General features: G+C 44.1%; 2 protein-coding genes across 3 annotated transcripts in view; one reads left to right on the forward strand and one right to left on the reverse strand.

The window, feature by feature from the left end:
* LOC129833656 (dynein axonemal assembly factor 5-like) overlaps window positions 1–7,635 on the reverse strand; it is a gene marked incomplete in the record, with an annotated part of 67,678 nt that extends 60,043 nt beyond the window's left edge. The window contains 5 exon segments of the mRNA XM_055898371.1: window positions 199–431; window positions 4,697–4,815; window positions 5,302–5,426; window positions 6,395–6,579; window positions 7,038–7,635. Of these exon segments, the coding sequence (XP_055754346.1) occupies window positions 199–431; window positions 4,697–4,815; window positions 5,302–5,426; window positions 6,395–6,579; window positions 7,038–7,620 (1,245 nt within the window).
* A 509-nt stretch (window positions 7,636–8,144) lies between these two features.
* prkar1b (protein kinase, cAMP-dependent, regulatory, type I, beta) overlaps window positions 8,145–23,901 on the forward strand; it is a 196,918-nt gene continuing 181,161 nt past the window's right edge. The window contains exons 1-2 of one of the 2 annotated variants that reach the window (XM_055898373.1): window positions 8,145–8,431; window positions 9,841–10,035. In XM_055898373.1, coding sequence (XP_055754348.1) covers window positions 9,859–10,035 — 177 coding nt within the window. In that variant the 5' untranslated portion in view covers window positions 8,145–8,431; window positions 9,841–9,858. Of the gene's footprint in view, window positions 8,432–9,817; window positions 10,036–23,901 lie in introns of both variants that reach the window. The other variant, XM_055898372.1, reaches the window with a different exon arrangement.

Raw genomic sequence — 23,901 nt, forward strand, 5'->3', positions numbered from 1 at the left:
TATCATCCAACCATTAGGACTACCACTTCCTGACCTGACCACCCCCCCTAGGATGAGATAAAGGTCAGTGCTATCCAGAAAATTTGGGACATCCCTACCCTAAATCCTAACCTTAACCCCTACCTTAACCATTTACAACCCGTTGGATTACATAGAACACGTAGTGATAGCATGTGTCTCTATGTCTCGACCACTCACGTTGGTGACCACGTCGCTCTCGGGGTCGTTGCAGGCGCGGTACAGCGTGGAGAGCAGCAGCTGCAGGTGCTGGGTGCAGTGGTCCTCAGCGTGCAGCAGCAGGGCATACAGCAGCTGGGCCGTCTTGACCCGCGTGCCCGCCACCCAGTCAACCACGTCGCGGGCCAGCGCCGGCAGCAGGTTGGACAGGTTCCTCACCACCAGCTCCCTGCAGCCCAGGCCCGGACGCGCCACTGGGAGGAGTAGAGAGGTGGTGGTGGTGGGGGGGGTTAGAAAGTTCAAGAAAATGCCTACATGCATTAGCCTACTAAAAAGCACACAAATGGACCAATTAAGATTTACATCTAAGGCTCCGTTTGCACCAATTATGGGCAAAAGATCTGATCTGAATGATTGGTTCAAAAGACCAATAATTTGGCAAAAGATCTGAATTGGGCAGCCTGTAAATCTACAAGTGCTAATACGTTAACTGTGTTGTAACTGTGTTCTCCTATTTCTAACTGTGTAATAGAGACAGAACAACTGTTCCATAGCCTTCTGGCTCAGTTTTGCTGGAGCATTTTACAAGATTTCTTTTCAACAAAACACTTCAGTAGGCAAGACGGGAACATCATTTGTTGGGTGTTTTCTGCTGTCACAGTGATACTGCTGATGGAGAGAGAGGACTGCATCTTACTCTACAGTCTAAGTCCCATTTTCCAGACATGTACTTTTTGGTTTTACGATTGAGATTTCCTCTCCGTGGGACTTGTCAGAGCAAGTGGAACACATTTTTAAATGAATAGCCTCCACATGCTTCTTCCCTCCCTCTCTCCCGCCTTCCCTCCCTCTCTCCCGCCTTCCCTCCCTCTCTCCCTCTCGCTTTCCTTCAGTAGCCAATGAGCAGGTCTCCCTCTCTTTCTATGTCTCTTTTGCAGGCTGCTAATGAGAGAGGAAGAGGGGAAGAGGGTGATCAATCCTACAGAATCACACAGGACAAGACAAGCCGTTTCTGGTTGTGTCCCAGTTGTCTGACACTGACCTGTTCAGACAGGAAGGGGGCCATGTTGGATTTATGACTGGCAGGGAGAGACTCAGCCAGTATCCATCAGCATTATCACTGTGTGGAGCTGGAGACTGACCCAGATCTGCACTACACAACCGGACGGTCATGTTCATTAGGCACCAAACGGATGAAAACTGACTAAAACAAAAAGGGACTATATGGATTGTCCAATAAGAAACAGTAATTTACCATTACCAGTTGCAAAACGTTTAATGTTGCATGCCCTAATGAACACCACCCAGGACACATACGGGTACCCAACACTTAGCCTACCTATGGGCAGCAACCAGGGTGATCACGTTCATGTTCACGTTCAAACTCATCCTTAGCCCCGGGCCTGGGTTATCTACCCTCGCCATCGCAGCAGCACCTTCCTACAGTATATCTGAGGCAGCTACACTGTCATTATTACTGCAGCCTGCCTGTCAGACACTGGGTTAAAGCCACTGCACCTGCATAGTGGAACTTCCCTTTTAATAAACCCTTCATCATTGTAACCATCACCCTTTATTGAATTGTTATCATTAACTTAGTACCAATCAACATACTCCTATGGATTAAATCAACGGACAGACATATAGGGTTGGGTAAAACATTAACAAGGTGAGATTAGGACAATGGAATCATTTATCCTTCATGCATACAGTTCATCCCATTGAAATTCAACCATCTTTTAAGAGGCGAGAGACCTGATTAAGATGCAGTGTCCACACTTCAACCACAGGTTGTTGCCTGGTCCCATATCTGTTTGTGTCGTCTTGACAACTCTTAGGGTCATTGTGTACGGTTACATGCACACAAAAATAGGATTATTGTGAAGTCAGATCAATATAATAGCTCCATTTAAATATTTACATGCTTTGCAAGAAGAACGATATCCCTAATAATCCTGTGAACATGGACACATCTGAAATCAGGCTACCTGATGGCACTCAGATAAACGCAGAAAATGGCTGCCATAACCAGTTTAATATATAATTATTAGTGTGCATGTAAACATACTCATTGTCACATCTTGACATAAACTGATCTGGGACCAGGCTAATGTGGTGAGTGCGTGTGACCGTCATAGAAACAAAGTGCCTTCCCAGTGTAGCCTATGTAAAATAAACTGATCTGGGACCAGGCTAATGTGGTGAGTGCGTGTGACCGTCATAGAAACGAAGTGCCTTCCCAGTGTAGCCTATGTAAAATAAAGTGAAATCAGGTCAGGAGGAAAACGGCAGGGTTGCTGCTGTAGATAAAGGCCTGCTGTCTGTCTTCACCTGCTGAGTGGGATGGAAAGTCAGACAGGACAGACAGACAGGACATCACCTCTCCTTCCTGAACCCAGCAGGGATACGAAGAGATGAAGGGCTTCCTCATTCTTCACTACAGTGCTGACAGACATTATTAATAGGTGGTAATAAGCACTTGGGGAGGTAACACATGCTGGGTGTTGTCCCTCCAATGGCCTGCCCTTGCAGCTTCTCACACAGGGGTGGGGTGGTGCGTGAATGGGGTAGTCGCGAGTGTGTGTTTGTGTGTGCCAGAAAGAGAAAGAGAGAGAGAAAGTGGGAGGCCATTGGAGGGGGAGGTGGGTACCAGCCCTGCAGAAAACCCCTCTAGTCTCCACCCAGCCTGCACACCACATCCACACGTTAGTCTTAGTAATGAGGGTGTTAGGGGGCAGAGTGCCGACAATAATCGCCTATTAGTCAAGCACTGTGTCATAGGAGAGCCTTGTATGATTGACGGAGCAGATCTAATGACACATAACCTGTAGAATACCTAACCCGCAGGCCAATAGAGATGAGTAATATATGGAGGCTTGGAACTCCACCATGACGAAGCACTCTTGGGGAAAAGGGTAAGCACAGTTGGTTTATGGTCGTAGCTCATACGTATTTTTTATTTTTTTCGGCCAAATCTAAAAGAATAATTCAAGGATTTGTATAAAAGTTGTCTGCTCAAAGACAGACAAGAAGGCAGTACTTCTTATTACAGAAAACTAATGTTGTATAGAGAAAAAAAATCATTTAAACCTAGTCCCAACAAAGCTATAAAAAAAAATACTGTTCCCTTCTTTCCTTTGATTAAAATATAATTAAGACCCCATGATGTGAATAACTGAATATTTAACGAGTCATGTATAAAAAAATATTACAATTAAATCAATGCAAGACAAGAGCAAATGATCCCACGCACAGAGGTGCAGATGATGAGTTACTATAGCTTGGAATTCAAACTGACATGCTCCATTTCACCATGGTATCCGTTTGGATTTCAGGCTACACAGACAGGAATGTGAGAATCCTGCTATATTACAGCAAGCAGAAGTACAACTGAAGAAATTAAGCATATTGGGGATGGATAGATAGGCTTGATGGATCATTGACAGCACAGCATCCCTCCCCAGCCCCTACAGCCCTCTCTCCATGCACAGACTGCTCTGACGTCAATCATCGATAGATACATCATGCCCTCAGAAGACAGTTCTTCTTATTAATAAAGGCAGCTGAACCCCACGCTGCGTCTGACCTACTTTCAGAGGAAGGAGTACATAACTAGATCGGTGGAGGAGGAGGTGGTTGTACAGAGAAGGCCACAACAACAACTCACACGGTTTACACTGGCTGATGTTCTTCAGGCTGTATCAATGCACCGATGAACTTTCTTCTTCATTATTGTAATCAAGACAACACCCTGCATGGGACAGGAACTAACTAACCTTTCCTCAATGGGCTACATTTACTGAAGGCCTTGTACATTCACTGAAGGCCTTGTATCTCTCTGCAGGAGACAAAATCCAATATATTTATTTGGTGCTTTGTTTTTCTTGTCTAGCCTTCTTTGTGTGAGAAACTTAACCCTGTAAATACTTTTTTTTTGGAACCAACCAAAGATCCTGTATTCACTTTCTATGTCAATTGAGCGCCGCAATGGTACATTGTTGTTTCGGGCCTCCGAGTGGTGCAGTGGTCTAAGGCACTGCATCGCAATACTAGCTGTGCCACTAGAGATTCTGGGTTCGAGTCCAGGCTCTGTCATTGCTGGCCGCGACCGGGAGACCCATGGGGTGGCGCACAATTGGCCCAGCGTCGTCTGGGTTATGGGAGGGTTTGACCGGCAGGGATGTCCTTGTACCATCGCGCACTAGCGACTCCTGTGGGGGGGCCGGGCGTAGTGCACGCTGACACGGTCGCCAGGTGTACGGTGTTTCCTCCGACACATTGGTGCAGCTGGCTTCCGGGTTAAGTGGGCATTCTGTCAAGAAGCAGTGCGGCTTGGTTGGGTTGTTTTTCGGAAGACACACGGCTCTTCACCTTCGCCTCTCCTGAGTCCGTACGGGAGTTGCAGCGATGAGACAAGACTGTAACTACCAATTGGATACCACAAAAAGGGGTAAAAAAATAAAATAACAAAATGGTACATTGTTTCATCTCTGCAGTAGTAGTGATGGAGTTCACTTACCTCCAGCAGGGTAGAGGTCAGGTGGGGTCAGGAGGAAGTCCATCTTGTCCTTCAGGTCATCCTCATTCTCCTGCTCCCACAGAGCGCCTGTCTGCCTCCACAGGTCAGCAGCTCGTTGACTGGAAGGGAGAGAGACAAATATAATGATAATGCATGTCCATCCCTGCCACGGCGGACCCAGAATTCAAACCCACGCCATAACCACGCAATGTACAAACAACACAAAAGCCCAGCCTTGTTGGCTGCTACTATTCCCTATGTCACACCAAACCTACTGTATAAGTAGGTATCTACAGTAATCTGCACAAGCAAACCGGATACAGTATGTATGTATTTGTGGCTGCATATTTCCTAAGTCTGAGTGAGTGAATGGGTGGTATCAAAGGCAGGGTGGTTAAGGACTGGGTCAGTCTTTTGAATTAAAGGCAGTCAATTCAGGAAGTAAACTCAAATTACAATTCAAAATTGGAAAAAACGGCATCTATTGTCAAGGAGTAGAAGCTATTTATTTGGAAAGTTTAAAACAAATTGAATTTTGAATTAAAATCTCTTCTTGAATTGACTGCCTTCAATTGGACTTGAGCCCAGCCCTGTACAATAGGTACCTAATCTCTGGGATGTCATCGCTGAGGCTGCTCAGTAGGAGGGGGATGAGCTTGTGGAAGTAGGAGTATCTGTCTCGCAGGTGGAGCAGCCAGTCACCAACAACCACAGTCACAGCTTTTCTCACCTGGAAGAGAGAGAAGTGGGATGAAACCCCCAAAAAATTCTTAAGTGAGGAAAACACCTTGTATTGTAATGTAGTAACTAAGGGTTCTCAAAGTGTTTCACTCTGTGCCTCCCTTCCTGCATTGGGGAACATCCCGAGCCCCCCTGTGCACGCACCACGTCTATTTCTATGGACACAAGTACTGTTCATGACACAAACTGTTAACACCCCCCATGTTGGTGTAGAAAATGTTGCAGGTTTAATGCTTATTTCCTACAATTATACACATTTTGTCATGGGGTGCAAAGAAAATGTTGCAGTTTTAAAGCAAATGTTCTTGCAATTCTAAACATTCTGCCATGTCTAATGTGTATTCATGTGATATTTGAGTGACAAAAACATTACAACAATATCTATGGGCTAAAAAAGGGAAATAAAAAATGTTAGCTGACATGGGCTAGTTGATCTGGATATTTCTGACAAGTTATAAATAGCTCTAAGTTATGCAATGACTAACATGACTAGAGGAACTGATGACGCACTACCCAATATTTTAATTGTACCTTGTGCGTTCTACTATTACAACTTTCAAGAGTAAATTTAACGACGGGCTGAGTACGTTTAAAAAAAATCTAAATATATATATATAAAAAAAAATATTGGGGGGGGACCCCGCCAACCCCTCACGTGCCCCACAGTTTGGGAACCACTGTAGTAACTGTTTGTGTAAAAGAAAAGCAGCCTTTATTAATGTTGGATTGTTTAGATTGATCAGTTTGTTTATTTTGGTAAGACAAACATTTATACCACATTTATCTAACAAGGAAAATAATAATATAGATTAACTCAGTAATTACAGAATTAGTCTAATCATTAACACTAAATGTCACTAGGAGTATTTGAGAATTATCTGCCAGATTTGACAGAATGAGTCTAATAATCTAATCATTAACACTGTCACTAGGAATAGTTGATTTGACAGAGCCAACCTGTGGTGAGTCGTCAAACAGCCTCTGTGCCAGGTGAGAGAGCACATCGTCCACGTTCTTCCCCGTGCCGTACTGGATGACCGCTCCAGTGGCCTCGATGGTGGACACACGCACACGGGAATGCTGATGGGAGATGGTCTGCATCAGGGGCTTGACCAGGCTCTCTGCCTGCATGTGGAAATGTTCTGGGGATAGAGAGAGAAGCATTTCAAACAAGATGAATGCAAGGTGACTGTCACTTCATGCCACAGTATACATTAGGGTATGATTTCCTCAATCTTTTCAATAGATTCAATGGTTATACATGTATTCAGAGAGACCATACATAGCTAGCTTCGTAGGGCATGCATATCACAGATAAACAAATTATTTTGTTATTGTCCCATTGTCTTTATTTCTATTAACTTAATTAATAATTCATATTTATATTAAATGACAACCTGGTAGAGCGTTGGAGTGTGTACAAAATAACTTATAGCCACAAAAAACAACCACTCTGACACAGCTTGGTCAGGTGTCCATGCAATGTGCAACCATGGCAACCCTATAAGATAAACTTTAGCTAACACAGCTAGCTAGCTAACTAGTTAGCCTAATGTGTGGGCTAACAAGAATACACACAGTATATTCTCAACCATTTTACCTGGCACACTTTTTGCAAAATGAACAGTGCATTTGCAACTCTCCCTTTTGACGTCTGGGAAAGGGTCGACAATAGTTCTCTGTAATATCTTCATCATATCGTCGAGGTAGGGAGCTAGGTGCCTGCCACACACCTCCACTGTGAGAGTCAGAACCTCCACCATGGACAGCCTAAGTTCCTCCGCGGGCTCCAGGATCTCTTTCCCGCCGAGCCGCTGCGTCAAAGCGGGCATGAGATAAGGCAACGAATCCTCCGGTTGAGGAACACACCGAATAAAATCTCCAAGCATGTGTATGGCAGTCTCTCTGCATCTTTCCATAGGATCTGACAGGCATTTCAGGAGCGACTTCAGCAGACACGTGAAAACCTCCTGCAACACGCCGCTCGAAAGCCCTTTATCAATAGTTTCTCTTTTGATTGCTTCAAGCGCTCGTTTTCTTGTGGTTTTGCTGTCTTCGTTGAGACAGTTTAGATGTCGAGCAAGCGCTCTCAGAACCTCAGAAGCAGCACGTTCTTCTCCGGCCGCCATAGTTGTTGCCATTTTCACTGTTGCTATGGTAACGATCCGCGTTGAGACAAACATACTTGCTTTACGATAACTCTAATTCAAACCTTAAAACTTTATTGACAACTATCGCAGTTTCATGCAATGCAGTTGAAATGAATCTACATCTATGGAATAAAGATTTGACATAATGTATTTTTGTTACAGAGAGGAGTCATTGATGTGTATGTTGAATAGCATGATGAAATAGATATATCATATAATATAAATAGTATCACTTATAATATAACAATATAATAACTGTAGTATAACAGAGTTGGAATATGGTGCTTTAATATCACATTCTTCTTTAGGTTAGGATTATGATATTTTATTAAGTCTGTCAGTAACACAACTTGGCAGAGCCCAATGATGGACTTTGTATCACAGCCTCATAACTAAAGGGCAGAAAATTGTAATTTGGTGCTTTCTCTGCATGAGCAGGTCAGGAGCAGGTCAGGTCTGTCAGTGTCATCTGTCAGAGAACCTTTTCTCTGTCTGATACTGCTGAGAAAAACAAACAAACACCTGCCCTCTTCTTATGAAACTGGTGTATTGAACATGACACGATGATGTGGAAATCCACATAAGGAACGCCACGGCACATAATTATTTAAACATTTCAAATGAGTAAAAGGATTGTAAGCTTGTTGCTGGCCTCGTGAGTTGCTTTGCGGCTGAATAAAAAGTGACAGATTGACGTCATTGAGACAGACGCAGAGCGAGCCCCAGCGAAAGAAGCAACCGAGCAGCGGCAGTTGCAGCGGCAGAGCATCTTCTCTAGCTAGAGTAGCCTACCTTGCAAACAACATCCGTAGCCAAGAACCTCTGAGCATCCCGGAAAATAACGGTAAGGAACTGAATGGCACAACGAATATCTTATCTGCTAAAACCTCAACGTGTTGACGTATTTATCAGCAAATGAAACTAGGCTTGAATATTGCTTTTTGTTTTGCCATGGTTGTGATTTGGTTGTCATCTTATGTGAGAGACATGAAAGATAGACTCGTGCCCGGAAACACTTAAACAGGTGCTCTAGTAATGCTACTTAGGAAACATTTGATTTTCACAGAAAAATATATAATAGCTAGCTTGCCAATTTTAAATGTTAGACATTGAGGCCAATGATAAGCTAGCTGCCTTACATGGAAATATGGAGGAAATATGGAGGTTATGGGTTTATGATAGCTAGCTAACGTTATCTTACCTAGTTTTAGTTTTAAGCTTGCTAGCTAGCTATGTATTAGCTAGTTTCAGAGGCTAGCTACAGTAGCACATCAACCGTGATGGTTCCTTGTAATTTAAATAGCGGAAGTGAATTTGCGGAGGCTTTGTTTAGCTATCTCTGTCCCAAATCTGACTGTCTTTACATATTATTTAATGACAGGCTACCTTGTTGTCAGAAGCTATTACATAGTTTAAAAACCACATGATTTGAGAATGCATCCTTTTTTTGACAGTGTTGCTGATGTGGGCTAGGCTATGTAAAGGTGTAAATAGATTCAGGTGACACTAAACAATATGCTCCTCTAGATAGTGTGACTGTAACTATATTGTAACTATGCATTACACCTGCAACAGGTAGTGAAGTATGATTTGATCACGTCAAGGTATTGCTCTGATAATCTAGTAGGCTAAGTGTCTGTGGTCATCAACAAGCTGTATTAATTAATAGGCCTCTGTCTATTGTAGTTTGGCGATCCAGCCCCTATCACATTTAAAGAAAATGAAAACTGACCGAGACAGACACACAAACAACCAGGGGCTGATATTTCTCCTCATTCTGACAACCTCTCCTCTTCTCCCCTAATCTTCTTTCTCTCACTCTCACTTTTCTCTCTTTTTATATATATATATATATATATATATATATATATATATATATATATATATATATATATATATATATATATAATCTCCCCTTCTCTTCTCCTCTTCATCGTTTCCTCTTCTCACCTTCCCTCCACTCCTCCTCTTATCTCCTCCTCTCCTCTACTCAACTCTTCTCATCTTCTCCTCTTTTCCCTTCTCCCCTCCTCCTCTTTCCACCTCTCGTCTCCCCCTCTCCACCCCTCGTCTCTCCTCTTCTCCCTGTGTCTGCTCTTTCCTCAACCTCCCCTGCTCTTCCCTCCCCTCCTCCTCTCCTCTTTCCACCTCTCCTCTCACATCCTCCCCTTTCTTCTCCCCTCCTCTTCTCTCCTTCTCTTCTCCCTTCATCTTCTCTCTCCTCAACCAGCCATCCTCTCCCCCTCTCTGCAGATAAACCAGATAAATAACATGGCCACCTCCTCCTCCCCTAATCTGGAAGAAGATGAGAGTCTGAAGGGCTGTGAAGTGTTCGTGCAGAAGCACAACATCCAGCAGATCCTCAAAGAGTGCATTGTCAACCTGTGCATCGCCAAGCCTGAGCGTCCTATGAAATTCCTGCGGGAGCACTTTGAAAAGCTGGAGAAGGTTTGTGAATTTCCCTAAATCTCCCCTTATTTGAGACCTAAAGCTCCCTTGAAATTTTTACTGCATCTTCGTTCTTTGAAAATACATTTTTACCAACAATAAAATTTGTTGTTTGTGACTATCTATTTAGTTTTTTCGTCTATAGTGTCATTGTGAATGTATGTCAGTAATGTTTTTGTTTTCTTATGTGGGAATCATTTCTGTTGAATTGCACTCTGCAGAAAAGCAAGGATTTGCTATCAATGTATTGACATGTAATACACAAATTAACTAGAAGGCATTGGAATTGAGCTGAGTAGAAGCTATAATTGTTGTTTCATTTCACTGACGTGGATCTATTTTCATTAATTGATAGTCTGTTACATCAGAATACATGAGAAAGGAGACTCTGTTATGCCCATGTTTTCTTGTCATATCCTCAGTATATTTGTAAATAGATAGCCTAGCTGTCAGTTTCATGATAATACTACATTTGTCTAATTGAGCTTTCAACTCCACACAATGGTGGGGTACATTAGCTGAGGGCCTGGGAGCATTAGGGGCACAGAGACAGGGACAGTCTGTGCCCCATTCACAGACACACAGGCTGTGTTGTATGGACGTTGTCTATCCACAAGTGTCTGTGGGACAGACAGAGAGAATAACCTGTTAATGTCTGGTGCCTGGACTGACAGATTACGGAATAGAACTACAGAATGGTGTGAATTTCTCATGGGTTAGAGAAAAGAGGGGATAGAACAGGAAATAAAGGAGGAAATCTCTCTCTCTGAATGTATTAGCTTTGGCTGGCACCTCTGTAGCGAGATGCGTTTTAGATGAGCCCAGCTAGTGCGTATATTCAACCTCTGGAGCCCTCAGCCCTTGAAAGTACAGGGTCCTGTCAACTCTTTGATAAGTTAGGATAGTTATTTATTTATTTCACACACGCCATGTTGAGGATTCAGCAATGGCTGAAGTATAGGCTATGTTAAAGGGAAATGTAACCACAATTCTACTTCATATTCTTCATCTCCAGCACCACTCCCAACATCAACATATGTGAAAATGATGCGTTTCTATGTTTTGTAGTAATAAAGACAGAGGAAAATAAACCAATTAGTAAACACTTATCTCTATCTTTTTTTTAAACATTTGCCTTTAAGGGAGCTTTTTTCCTATAGAATAGAGTATCTTTATTTTTCCTAGAGGGAACTTTGGTTGTGGTGTTGCACTGTCGCCGTTCACTACATTTATGTCAAATTCTTATGACTTTATTCCCATGACTTTCTTTGTAGTAGATGTGTAGGCCAAGTGGTATTGGATTTGGTTAGAATACCCTGAATCTCAATCAGGTGTTTTCTTTATGACTGTTTTTCAGCTGTTGGTACGCTAAGTTTTAGCCTATTACGGAACTGTCCACAGAGAGGCCGGAGGTGTCATCTGATGTGTTTGAAAACAATGGGCTCTCAGAGAAATGAATAGACCACAGAGTTGTCTGGTACACTGAATGGTGGTAAACCCAATAGCCCATGGTGACTCCAGGTCTACAACAGAAGGAGTGATTGTGTGACCGGATCAGATACAGAAAGGGGATGAGGTAGGTGAGGACTGAGAAGTGAGCCTAGGGTTGGTTTTGCAGTCTACTCCCGTCAATGCAGCGTGTGTGTGTGTCCGTGAGTACGCTCGCGTCCATAAGGGGTGATTATCCCAGTGTGAATTTATGGGAGTCATCTGATGATACTTTACTGTGTGTTGGTTCACACACCACTATCTGATGATTGACCCAGTTGCATTGTGAAGGCGATGCAGTGTGGAGTTCCTCAGTAGGGTCTAAACCCCTCAGACTTCTAAAAGGCTCAGTAGCCTTTATATTCCCTTCTAGTCATTTATCTGAGACGAGTCTTCCGCAGCAGCTTACAATAAACACATTGAATACATGGAACAACCAACACATGACTCAAGCACAGTAAGTAAACGCTTCTTCAATGCATGCTTTGGTTTTTACCCTAACACTACACAGCTGATTTAAATAATCAACTTATTATCTAGCTTTGATCATTTGAATCAGCTGTGTAGTGTTAGGGCAAAAACCAAAACGTGGAGCCCTTGGGAACCCGAGGACTGAGTTTGGGAAACGCTCCTTTAAACCTAGTCCTGGACTAAAAAGCATGGTCAGGCTTAATCTGTGTCCGAGAAGCCAGTCCTTAGTGTTAGTTAGTCATAGTCACTGTGTTGGAATAGAGTGGTCGCTGGAACTCCGAGTTCAATTACACAATGGCTTTAAAAGAAGGCCTCGTTCTGGTCCAGAAATCACCATAGGTTTTTACTCTACAACGGCTGTAGCTGTAACTAATCCTGTGCATCCTCCATCCTTCTGTGTTGTGATATTATAGAGGATTACCCAGGCCAGGGAGCGTGCAGCACACAGCATGTGTCACAGGGATTGTAATCCAGCTCTTTCATTCATTTTACAGATTATTACGGTTGGCCTACCCACAGTTCTTTATGCTGGGCTTTTATGCGTGATAATTTACAGTTCAGAGGTGTGTGTTTGTGTATGTGCCTCTGTATGTGTGTGAGTGTGCACGGTACACGTGTGAGTATCTGTGTATATGCACGTGTGTGTGTGTGTGTCTGTGCGTACCTGTGTATGTGCACGTGTGTGTGTGTCTCTGTGAGTACCTGTGTATGTGCACGTGTGTGTGTCTCTGTGCGTACCTGTGTATGTGCACGTGTGTGTGTGTCTCTGTGAGTACCTGTGTGTGTGTGGGGGATGGTGCCCCTGTCCTAGCTGCAGTGCTAGCCCCAGCAGGTTTCTGTTGTCAAGGAGACCATGGAGCATAGTGTGAAACAGAGTGATGCTAGTCTGGTAGGGCTGAATCTAGAGGGAGACAAAATGCTGCAGAGAGAGAGAGTGTAAAGTTAAAATGCTAATCGGATCACTTAGGCTTTACCATGACATGTGTATTGGAGATGCTGCCAAATGATATCGAATGCCTGTCCATTTTCTATCATGTTTACATGATCTTTACAGATAATCTGAGTTTAGCCTATACGACATTATGTGGTCATGACCTGGCTCAGATGCTTCTTTATGAGATGGTATATGATTCTGAAGGATCTTTGTCTTTGTTACATTAAGTAGTCCACAATGCTGTCCACATCCTTTAAGAACATGTAGCATACAATATGAATCCTCAATATGTCATGTTGTTACTGAAGCTCACTTCATTTCAAACACCACAGGCCTAATAATCAACCCCACTACAACAGTGTTGTATCATATTACTTAGCTAGCTAGCCAAAATTGTCTCATATGATTTAGCAAGCTAGCCCTCCTAGTCTCATATGATTTAGCGAGCTAGCCCTCCTAGTCTCATATAATTTAGCTAGCTAGCCCTCCTAGTCTCATATTACTTAGCTAGCTAGCCCCCCTAGTCTCATATTACTTAGCGAGCTAGCCCTCCTAGTCTCATATAATTTAGCTAGCTAGCCCTCCTAGTCTCATATGATTTAGCGAGCTAGCCCTCCTAGTATCATATTACTTAGCTAGCTAGCCCTCCTAGTCTCATAGAATTTAGCTAGCTAGCCCTCCTAGTATCATATTACTTAGCTAGCTAGCCCTCCTAGTCTCATATAATTTAGCTAGCTAGCCCTCCTAGTCTCATATGATTTAGCGAGCTAGCCCTCCTAGTATCATATTACTTAGCTAGCTAGCCCTCCTAGTCTCATATAATTTAGCTAGCTAGCCCTCCTAGTCTCATATTACTTAGCGAGCTAGCCCTCCTAGTCTCATATAATTTAGCTAGCTAGCCCTCCTAGTCTCATATGATTTAGCGAGCTAGCCCTCCTAGTATCATATTACTTAGCTAGCTAGCCCTCCTAGTCTCATATAATTTAGCTAGCTAGCCCTCCTAGTATCATATTACTTAGCTAGCTAGCCCTCCTAGTATCATATTACTTAGCTAGCTAGCCCTCCTAGTATCATATTACTTAGCTAGCTAGCCCTCCTAGTATCATATTACTTAGCTAGCTAGCCCTCCTAGTATCATATTACTTAGCTAGCTATCCCTAATAGTATCATATTACTTAGCTAGCTAGCCCTCCTAGTCTCATATTACTTAGCTCAGTGTGTGTGTGTGTGTGTGTGTGTGTGTGTGTGTGTGTGTGTGTGTGTGTGTGTGTGTGTGTGTGTGTGTGTGTGTGTGTGTGTGTGTGTGTGTGTGTGTGTGTGTGTGTGTGTGTGTGTGTGAGAGAGAGAGAGAGAAATTGAGCAGCCTTTCCAATATTTCAGTGCAATATTGTTTAGACTGCTGAATTTCATCAGAAAACAATAAAAAAACTCACGCTAAAGACACAACCCGCCTGGCTGTAACTACTCTATGTGAAGTGACGTTGCTGTGTGTGTGTGTGTCGGGGGTGACACTATACTTGATTCTCTATTCATGTAGGGATGTGATGATGATGATGAATGTGTTTTGGATGTTCCTGTTGGTTAAGACGCTCTTCCTGAAACACATCAACTTTTGGGTCAGTGTTTTTAGGATTAAATCTTGCTCTGTGGTGTTCTGCTGTGAGGTGAACAAATCTGGAGTCTAGAGCTTGTTTTCCCTTTCTCTTTTCTCTCCTGTCTTTGTATGTGCTGTGATTCTCGATATTTTGTTTATTTTTTGTTTATTAAACAACTATTTGACCGACGGCGGTTCAGTTATTTGAATTCCATTTAGTTCGTATTTTCCCCCTGTGAGCTCAATGTGCACGTTACACCGTTTCTTTAGAGATAAATCAGATCCAGCCTGAACTGTGTGATGTAGAAGGGACTTGTAGTTTCCAACAGGCCAATATTCCACATAGTTTAGCGCATAAAATGTGGTAATTAACTACAATGACAATAATCCATTGTGCATCTACTTGTCCGGTCTGTGTTTGTTTTACGCCTGCTACGGAAGAGACAGGAAAATGCACGATCGTGAAGTGATATAGAGAGCATCTGCTGCTTTGCGAGGTATCTCTACCTGAAAATACATGATCTAAGTGATTGATAGTTGGTATTCAGCAGTCATAAAGTAAAGTATGCCTTATTTACTTTAAAGAACTACTAAAATAGCGATTTTGTCAGACAGCATAGGAAGCAGCTGTAGAGATGAGATGACTTGGAATGAAATAATAAAGTCATCAAATAAAACAAACGCAATATACACAACTTAATATTTTAGTAAAGTAATGTGAATGTCACGTCTGCTCCTGCTTCTCCCTCCGGCGTACAACGTTGCCAGAGTACTAACCACCGGTCCTGGGAGTCATCATTACGTACACCTGGCACTCGCGTTTCACGTGCACCTGTGAATCATTATGATTCACACCTGGACTCCATTACCTTCATCATCTCCTCCCCTTTAAATGTCACTCTCCCATGTTCACTCACCAGTTGGAATTGTTCTTGTGTATCGGCTTTCTGCCTTATGTTAGTGTCGTTTTGTTGTTTTATTAAAACGTATTCAACTTTTCTCCCCTGTCACACATCTGAGGGGGTAACCTAGGCAACCAGAGAACAGATAGCCTCCAACTCTGTATTTAATAGACACGGAACCCAAGTAGTGATGCACCGATATGACATTTTCCTTTTAAAAAAAAACCGATACCGATATTTAACATTTTTGCAGCCTTTTAAGTATTCTAGTACAGTTAAATAGTTAACCCACACACATGGACGCAGCGGTCTAAGGCACTGCATCTCAGTGCGAGAGGCATCACTACAGTCCCTGGTTCGAATCCAGGCTGTAACACATCCGGCCTTGATTGGGTGTACAATTGGCCCAGCGTCGTCCGGGTTTGGCCGGGGTAGGCCGTCATTGTAAATAAGAATTTTGTTCTTAACTGACTTGCCTAGTTAAATAAAGGTTACACACACACACACACACACACACCACACTGACCCAAAAGTTATTTTGTTGGCATTTACCTATGTCCCCATTACCAGTAAAACATAATCAAAACCTATTTCTTTCACTTATTTGCTGTGCTGTGTGCTGTTTTGTTGTTAATTTGTTCAGTCGTTTCATTCTCAACCAGGATTTCAATGGAACGCCATTTGGGTCTTTGCGTGTCAAAAAATATACTATTTAACACTATTTGACAATTAAGCTTGTTGACCGATCAGGACCTGAATATGACTGCACGTCACAATAATTTAACGTGCTCATAATTTTTTTACGTAGTTATTACACACTATCACTCGTATTTCATATGTCATAATGATTCATCGATACGTATGTTATGATGCTGGTAAAGTTGTCTGGCGCACCTACAGTGCTGGTCATTAAAAAAAAGCTAGCTAGCTCACGCCCTTCAGTCCGGAGCTGCCTTTCAGTCCGGAGCTGCCTTTCAGTCCGGAGCTGCCCTTCAGTCCGGAGCTGCCTTTCAGTCCGGAGCTGCCTTTCAGTCCGGAGCTGCCCCTCAGTCCAGAGGCGCCCCTCAGTCCGGAGCTGCCCCTCAGTCCTGAGCTACCCCTCAGTCCGGAGCTGCCCCTCAGTCCAGAGGCGCCCCTCAGTCCAGTGGGGCCATTTAGTAGGGTTGCCAATCCTAGGTCGGCCAATCCTAGGTCCTAGGCCGTCCGTCAGTCAGGAGCCGCTAGAGCCGTCCGTCAGTCAGGAGCCGCTAGAGCCGTCCGTCAGTCAGGAGCCGCTAGAGCCGCCCGTCAGTCAGGAGCCGCCCGCCAGTCAGGAGCCGCCAGAGCCGCCCGCCAGTCAGGAGCCGCCAGAGCCGTCCGCCAGTCAGGAGCCGCCAGAGCCGTCCGCCAGTCAGGAGCCGCCAGAGCCGTCCGCCAGTCAGGAGCTGCCAGAGCCGCCCTTCAGTCCGGAGCTGCCCTTCAGTCCGGAGCTGCCCTTCAGTCCTGAGCTGCCCCTCAGTCCGGAGGTGCCCCTCAGTCCAGAGGCGCCCCTCAGTCCAGTGGGGCCACTTAGTAGGGTTGCCAATCCTAGGTCGGCGGCGAGGGTCGCCGTTCCTAGGAGGCCACGGAAGCGGGTAATAACAATGGTGGAGTGGGGTCCACGTCCAGCGCCAGAGCCTCCACCGCGGACAGATGCCCACACAGACCCTCCCCTATAGGTTCAGGTTTTGCAGCCGGAGTCCGCACCTTGGTGGTGGGGGGGGGGGGGGGTACTGTCACGTTCTGACCATATTTCTTTTGTATTTTCTTTGTTTTAGCGTGGTCAGGGCGTGAGTTGGGTGGGTAATCTATGTTTTCTATTTCTGTGTTGGTTTTCTGTGTTTGGCCTGATATGGTTCTCAATCAGAGGCAGCTGTCAATCGTTGTCTCTGATTGGGAACCATATTTAGGTAGCCTGTTTTGTGTTGGGTTTTGTGAGTGGTTGTTTTCAGTCTTTGTGTGTCTGCACCAGATAGAACTGTTTCGGTTTTCACTTTGTTATTTTTGTATTTGTAGTGTTCAGTTTTAGAATTATTAAATTAAGATGAACACTAACCACGCTGCGCTTTGGTCCTCTCCTTCCACCGACGAAAGCCGTTACATGGCCATTGATTGCATATGGATATCAAAATGTGGTCGCGGGCCAACACGTTTTCGAACCGCTGGGCTAATGTGATGTCTGTGTGTCTGCTTCCTTGGCAGAAGTTACAGTAGGAGGGCTTTGTGTGAAATAACAGTTTAGGGCCATTCATTCCCTTTCATCCATTCATACTTTTTAATGATGCTCTTTGATGGTCTGTGCAGCAGCCCCAGCTCCAGCTCCAGCCCTAGCCAAGAAGCATCCCCAATATTATTAATGACCCATGTGTAGGGCCACGGCTGCATCCCAAATGGTACACTATTTACCATGTAGTGTACTACTTTGTGAATAGATGGTAAATGGTAAAATAGGCTGCCATTTGAGACGCTGACCAGTTAATGCCTATAACTACGAAAAACACAGCTATGGATAACTCCATTGAGAGGAAGTCAAGGAGCCCGTCCCAAATGGCATCCTATTCCCTATAAGGACAAAGGAGATGATCGTGGACTACAGGAAAAGGAGGGCCGAGCACGCCCCCATTCTCATCGGCGGGGCTGGAGTGGAGCAGGTTGAGAGCTTCAAGTTCCTTGGTGTCCATATCACCAACAAACTATCATGGGCCAAACACACCAAGACAGTCGTGAAGAGGGCACAACAATGCCTATTTCACCTCAGGAGACTGAAAAGATTTGGCATGGGTCCTCAGATCCTCAAAAAGTTCTACAGCTGCACCAATGAGAGCATCCTGACTGGTTGCATCACCGTGTCAGAGGAAGACCCTAGAAATTGCCAAAGATTCTAGCCACCTTAGTCATAGACTGTTCTCTCTGCTACCGCACGGCAAATTGTACTGGAGCACCAAGTCTAGGTCCAAAAGGCTTCTTAACAGCTAATCAAATGGCTACCTGGACTATTTGCATTGAGCCCCATTTTTTTATGCTGCTGCTACTCGTTGTTTATTATCTATTATCTATGCATATTAACTTTACCCCTACCTACATGTACATATTACCTCAACTAACCTGCACACCCGCACATTTACTCAGTACCAGTACCCCCTGTATATAGCCTCATTATTGTTATTTTATTGTTGATTTTATTTTTTTATTTTGTTTATTAGTAAATATTTTTTTTAACTCTTATTTTTCTTAAAACTGCATTGTTGGTTAAGAGCTTGTAAGTAAGCATTTCACGGTAAGGTCTACACCTGTTGTATTCAAATACAATTTGATTTGATAGTGCATTAGTCTTGACCAGAGCCCTATGCACTGAGGGTGTGGCTCTGACCGTCTATGTTTGGCTGGAGGTCACCCAGCAAACATGTTCATATTGGCCCAACGCGGGCTAGAATATTGGCCTCACGTAAGCTTCCCACAGTGGGCCGATGCCGGTTGCTCATCGCCTCCACATTGGACCCCAAGGCATTGGTCAACTCTCTACTGATCAAGTGGATTAATAGTTTCTTTGGGAACCGTACTCAACAAGTGAAGTTTAACTCCGCCATCTCTACGTCTAGAAAGGTGAATACAGGAGCCCCTCAAGGTTGCGTACTTTCAGCGATACGGTACACGCTGTACACAAACGATTGTCAAGCCTCTGACGCAGCCCACATGTTTTTTAAATATGCAGATGACACTGCTGTTGTGTGTTTCCTCCACCCAGACCAAGCCTCTCGTCAAGGTTTTGTCAGAGAAATGGCTAAATTCATCCAGTGGTGTGCAGATAACTTTCTTGAAATAAATGTTAAGAAAACAAAAGAGCTGGAAATTGATTTCAGAAGGAACAAAACTCCACTACCCCCGACAAAGATTAACGGGGAATCAGTCGATAGAGTGACCACATAGAAGTACCTTGGAATCGAAATAGACAATAAACTGAAATTCAATGGCTGTGCCTTTGCAAAGATAAAGAAATTGCAACAGATACGTTTTTTAAGCAAACTGAACCATTTTAATGTCGACAGCCATATCTTACAAATGTTCTATAAATCTGTCCTGCAGAGTGTGCTGTCCTTTGGTCTGATATGTTCTATAAATCTGTCCTGCAGTGTGTGCTGTCCTTTGGTCTGATATGTTCTATAAATCTGTCCTGCAGAGTGTGCTGTCCTTTGGTCTGATATGTTGTATAAATCTGTCCTGCAGTGTGTGCTGTCCTTTGGTCTGATATGTTCTATAAATCTGTCCTGCAGTGTGTGCTGTCCTGTGGTCTGATATGTTGTATAAATCTGTCCTGCAGTGTGTGCTGTCCTTTGGTCTGATATGTTCTATAAATCTGTCCTGCAGTGTGTGCTGTCCTTTGGTCTGATATGTTGTATAAATCTGTCCTGCAGTGTGTGCTGTCCTTTGGTCTGATATGTTGTATAAATCTGTCCTGCAGTGTGTGCTGTCCTTTGGTCTGATATGTTGTATAAATCTGTCCTGCAGTGTGTGCTGTCCTTTGGTCTGATATGTTGTATAAATCTGTCCTGCAGTGTGTGCTGTCCTTTGGTCTGATATGTTGTATAAATCTGTCCTGCAGTGTGTGCTGTCCTTTGGTCTGATATGTTGTATAAATCTGTCCTGCAGTGTGTGCTGTCCTGTGGTCTGATATGTTGTATAAATCTGTCCTGCAGTGTGTGCTGTCCTTTGGTCTGATATGTTGTATAAATCTGTCCTGCAGTGTGTGCTGTCCTTTGGTCTGATATGTTGTATAAATCTGTCCTGCAGTGTGTGCTGTCCTTTGGTCTGAGATGCGTGTTTGGAAACATGCGAGTGCAAGACCAAGTCAAGCTTCAGCGCTTGATTGTAGACGGCGGGAATTATAACTGGTATAGATCACGAATCAGCCACCAACCTTTACACAAAACCCACCCTCCTAAAAAGGGTGAAAGCATTTGACAGGGCAGTACCCATCCCCTTCGCTCAAAACTCAGTCACAGCAGCAGCTCGACAAGGGAAAAGAGACTTCTTCAAAAGAAAATGAAAACAGATAGATATGGGGACTCTTTTATTCCAACAGCCATATTGCACTTTCACTTTAAATGTGTAGCTATAGCACTTTCAATTAATTATATTGTGTAGTTTCTGTGTTTTCATGTTTAATGTACTGTTTTTTTTAAACACATGACAAAATGAATTTGCCCCTGTTGGAATAATAAAGTTGATGTGAATCTGAATCTGGTCCAGTATGGGCCAGTGTGGGCCAGTGTGGGCCAGTGTGGGCCAGTGTGGGCAGCACATATCTGGTGAGGGCAGCCCTCACTTTGCTTGAATAAGCCCTTCTTTTCCCAGCAAACATGTCCACATTGGCATGTTGTAAGCTGCCCACATTGGTCCGATGCACATTTGCTCGACATTGGCCCCATGGGCAGCCCTCACTTCACCTGAAATAAACCACCCTTTTGGATCAGCTACCTGTTACATTGTATCAGAAAGACAATAGAATTGTTACTATCATATACATGTTTTATTTTTATGTCACATGCGTTTATCTAAGTCTTTTACAGAGATACCTTGTGAACTCAGAGCTATCTGGTTCTATCTGAAAAAAAGATCACTCCAAGATAATTGGCTTTAAATTTCCAAACCCTCATTGGTTTGAATTTTGATAGTAATGATGTATCTGGACTTGGTGTGGTCTAGCCTGTGTTGGGCTGGTGTGGACTTGGTTTGGGCTTGTGCGAGTCTGCTTTCCTGTGCATGTTTCCCTTCCTGCATGTGTGTGTAATGTGAATCAGTTTCCCTGTATCTGTGTGTGGCCCCTCTCAGGCTCTCTATGGCTCCATCTCCTCTGCTCTCCTCTGAGTGAGTGAGTGTTGTTTTGTAGCAGCAGGCCCAGAGACAGTTCAGTTCTGGTTCAGTGGCAGCTAACAGCAGGTCAGGCGTTTTGGAACACTGGAGGCTGATCCATTGACTGTAGAGTGGAGACTGATCCATTGACTGTAGAGTGGAGACTGATCCATTGACTGTAGAGTGGAGGCTGATCCATTGATTGTAGAGTGGAGACTGATCCATTGATTGTAGAGTGGAGACTGATCCATTGACTGTAGAGTGGAGACTGATCCATTGACTGTAGAGTGGAGACTGATCCATTGACTGTAGAGTGGAGGCTGATCCATTGATTGTAGAGTGGAGACTGATCCATTGACTGTAGAGTGGAGACTGATCCATTGACTGTAGAGTGGAGACTGATCCATTGACTGTAGAGTGGAGGCTGATCCATTGATTGTAGAGTGGAGACTGATACATTGATTGTAGAGTGGAGACTGATCCATTGACTGTAGAGTGGAGACTGATCCATTGACTGTAGAGTGGAGGCTGATCCATTGACTGTAGAGTGGAGACTGATCCATTGATTGTAGAGTGGAGACTGATCCATTGACTGTAGAGTGGAGACTGATCCATTGACTGTAGAGTGGAGACTGATCCATTGACTGTAGAGTGGAGACTGATCCATTGACTGTAGAGTGGAGGCTGATCCATTGACTGTAGAGTGAAGACTGATCCATTGATTGTAGAGTGGAGACTGATCCATTGACTGTAGAGTGGAGACTGATCCATTGCCGGTAGAGTGGAGACTGATCCATTGACTGTAGAGTGGAGACTTATCCATTGACTGTAGAGTGGAGACTGATCCATTGACTGTAGAGTGGAGACTGATCCATTGATTGTAGAGTGGAGACTGATCCATTGACTGTAGAGTGGAGACTGATCCATTGATTGTAGAGTGGAGACTGATCCATTGACTGTAGAGTGGAGACTGATCCATTTAATGTAGAGTGGAGGCTGATCCATTGACTGTAGAGTGGAGGCTGATCCATTGACTGTAGAGTGGAGACTGATCCATTGATTGTAGAGTGGAGACTGATCCATTGACTGTAGAGTGGAGACGGTCGAGGCCTTTACCCTCACTGTTACTGCTCAGAACACCATACAGGAAATCAGCAGGCTAATGTTATCAATGCTGCTCCAGACCTCTGAGGGTGCCGTGTGTATCTGCTGAAACATCTAACCACACACACACACACCAGGCCTGCCTGCCGGCCTCAGGTCCCTGTTGTACGTCAGAGTGTGAGACCAGCTGCCCTCTTTCTCGCTATCTCTCTCTTTCTCTTTCTCTCTCCTTATGTTATGGAGAGACCCAGTGATTGGGTCAGGCTGGCCCTGCAGGGGAGAATTAGATGATCACCTGGCCCATCATGAGTCCTGGAGCCTGCAGCACGTACACAGTGTTCACATCAACCAGCTACATCTACAGGGCTATGAACCTGTGGCGTACTAGGATAACATAAAGGCTGTAAGGAAGGGACATGGTAGCAGTCGTAAGGGCCATGAGGCTCCAGGAGGATGGGAGGCAAGCAGGTAAAGCTGGGTGATTATATTAACGATGTGCTACTGGATCGGTCCACCAAATGAGTCTCTTTTGGGTAGTGTGGGTAGTGATTTCACCTCATTTGAACATTCTGTCATAAAGAGCACATGTTCAACTTAATAAAAACATGTTTCCCATCTTAAGAGGTTAAATAAAAACATGACTATAGTAAGTGCCCATTAAGTGCCCAATAATATAACAGGGTTGACACCAACAGGGTTGACACCAACAGGGTTGACTGTAACAGGGTTGACTGTAACAGGGTTGACTGTAACAGGGTTGACTGTAACAGGGTTGACCGTAAGAGGGTTGACTGTAACGGGTTGACCATAAGAGGATTGACAGTCTACAGTAAGGGGAACAGTCTACAGTATGGGGAACAGTCTACATTAAGGGGAACAGTCTACAGTATGGGGAACAGTCTACAGTATGGGGAACAGTCTACAGTATGGGGAACATTCTACAGTATGGGGAACAGTCTACAGTAAGGGGAACAGTCTACAGTATGGGGAACAGTCTACAGTAAGGGGAACAGTCTATAGTAAGGGGAACAGTCTACAGTATGAGGAACAGTCTACAGTAAGGGGAACAGTCTACAGTATGGGGAACAGTCTACAGTATGGGGAACAGTCTACAGTAAGGGGAACAGTCTACAGTATGGGGAACAGTCTACAGTAAGGGGAACAGTCTACAGTAAGGGGAACAGTCTACAGTATGGGGAACAATCTACAGTATGGGGAACAGTCTACAGTAAGGGGGACAGTCTACAGTAAGGGGAACAGTCTACAGTATGGGGAACAGTCTACAGTATGGGGAACAGTCAACAGTAAGGGGAACAGTCTACAGTATGGGGAACAGTCTACAGTAAGGGGAACAGTCTACAGTAAGGGGAACAGTCTACAGTAAGGGGAACAGTCTATTGTATGGGGAACAGTCTATTGTATGGGGAACAGACTACAGTAAGGGGAACAGTCTACAGTATGGGGAACAGTCTACAGTATGGGGAACAGTCTACAGTAAGGGGAAC

The sequence above is a fragment of the Salvelinus fontinalis genome, chromosome 34, assembly GCF_029448725.1.
Source record: "Salvelinus fontinalis isolate EN_2023a chromosome 34, ASM2944872v1, whole genome shotgun sequence".
In the NCBI taxonomy this organism is placed as follows: domain Eukaryota; kingdom Metazoa; phylum Chordata; class Actinopteri; order Salmoniformes; family Salmonidae; genus Salvelinus; species Salvelinus fontinalis.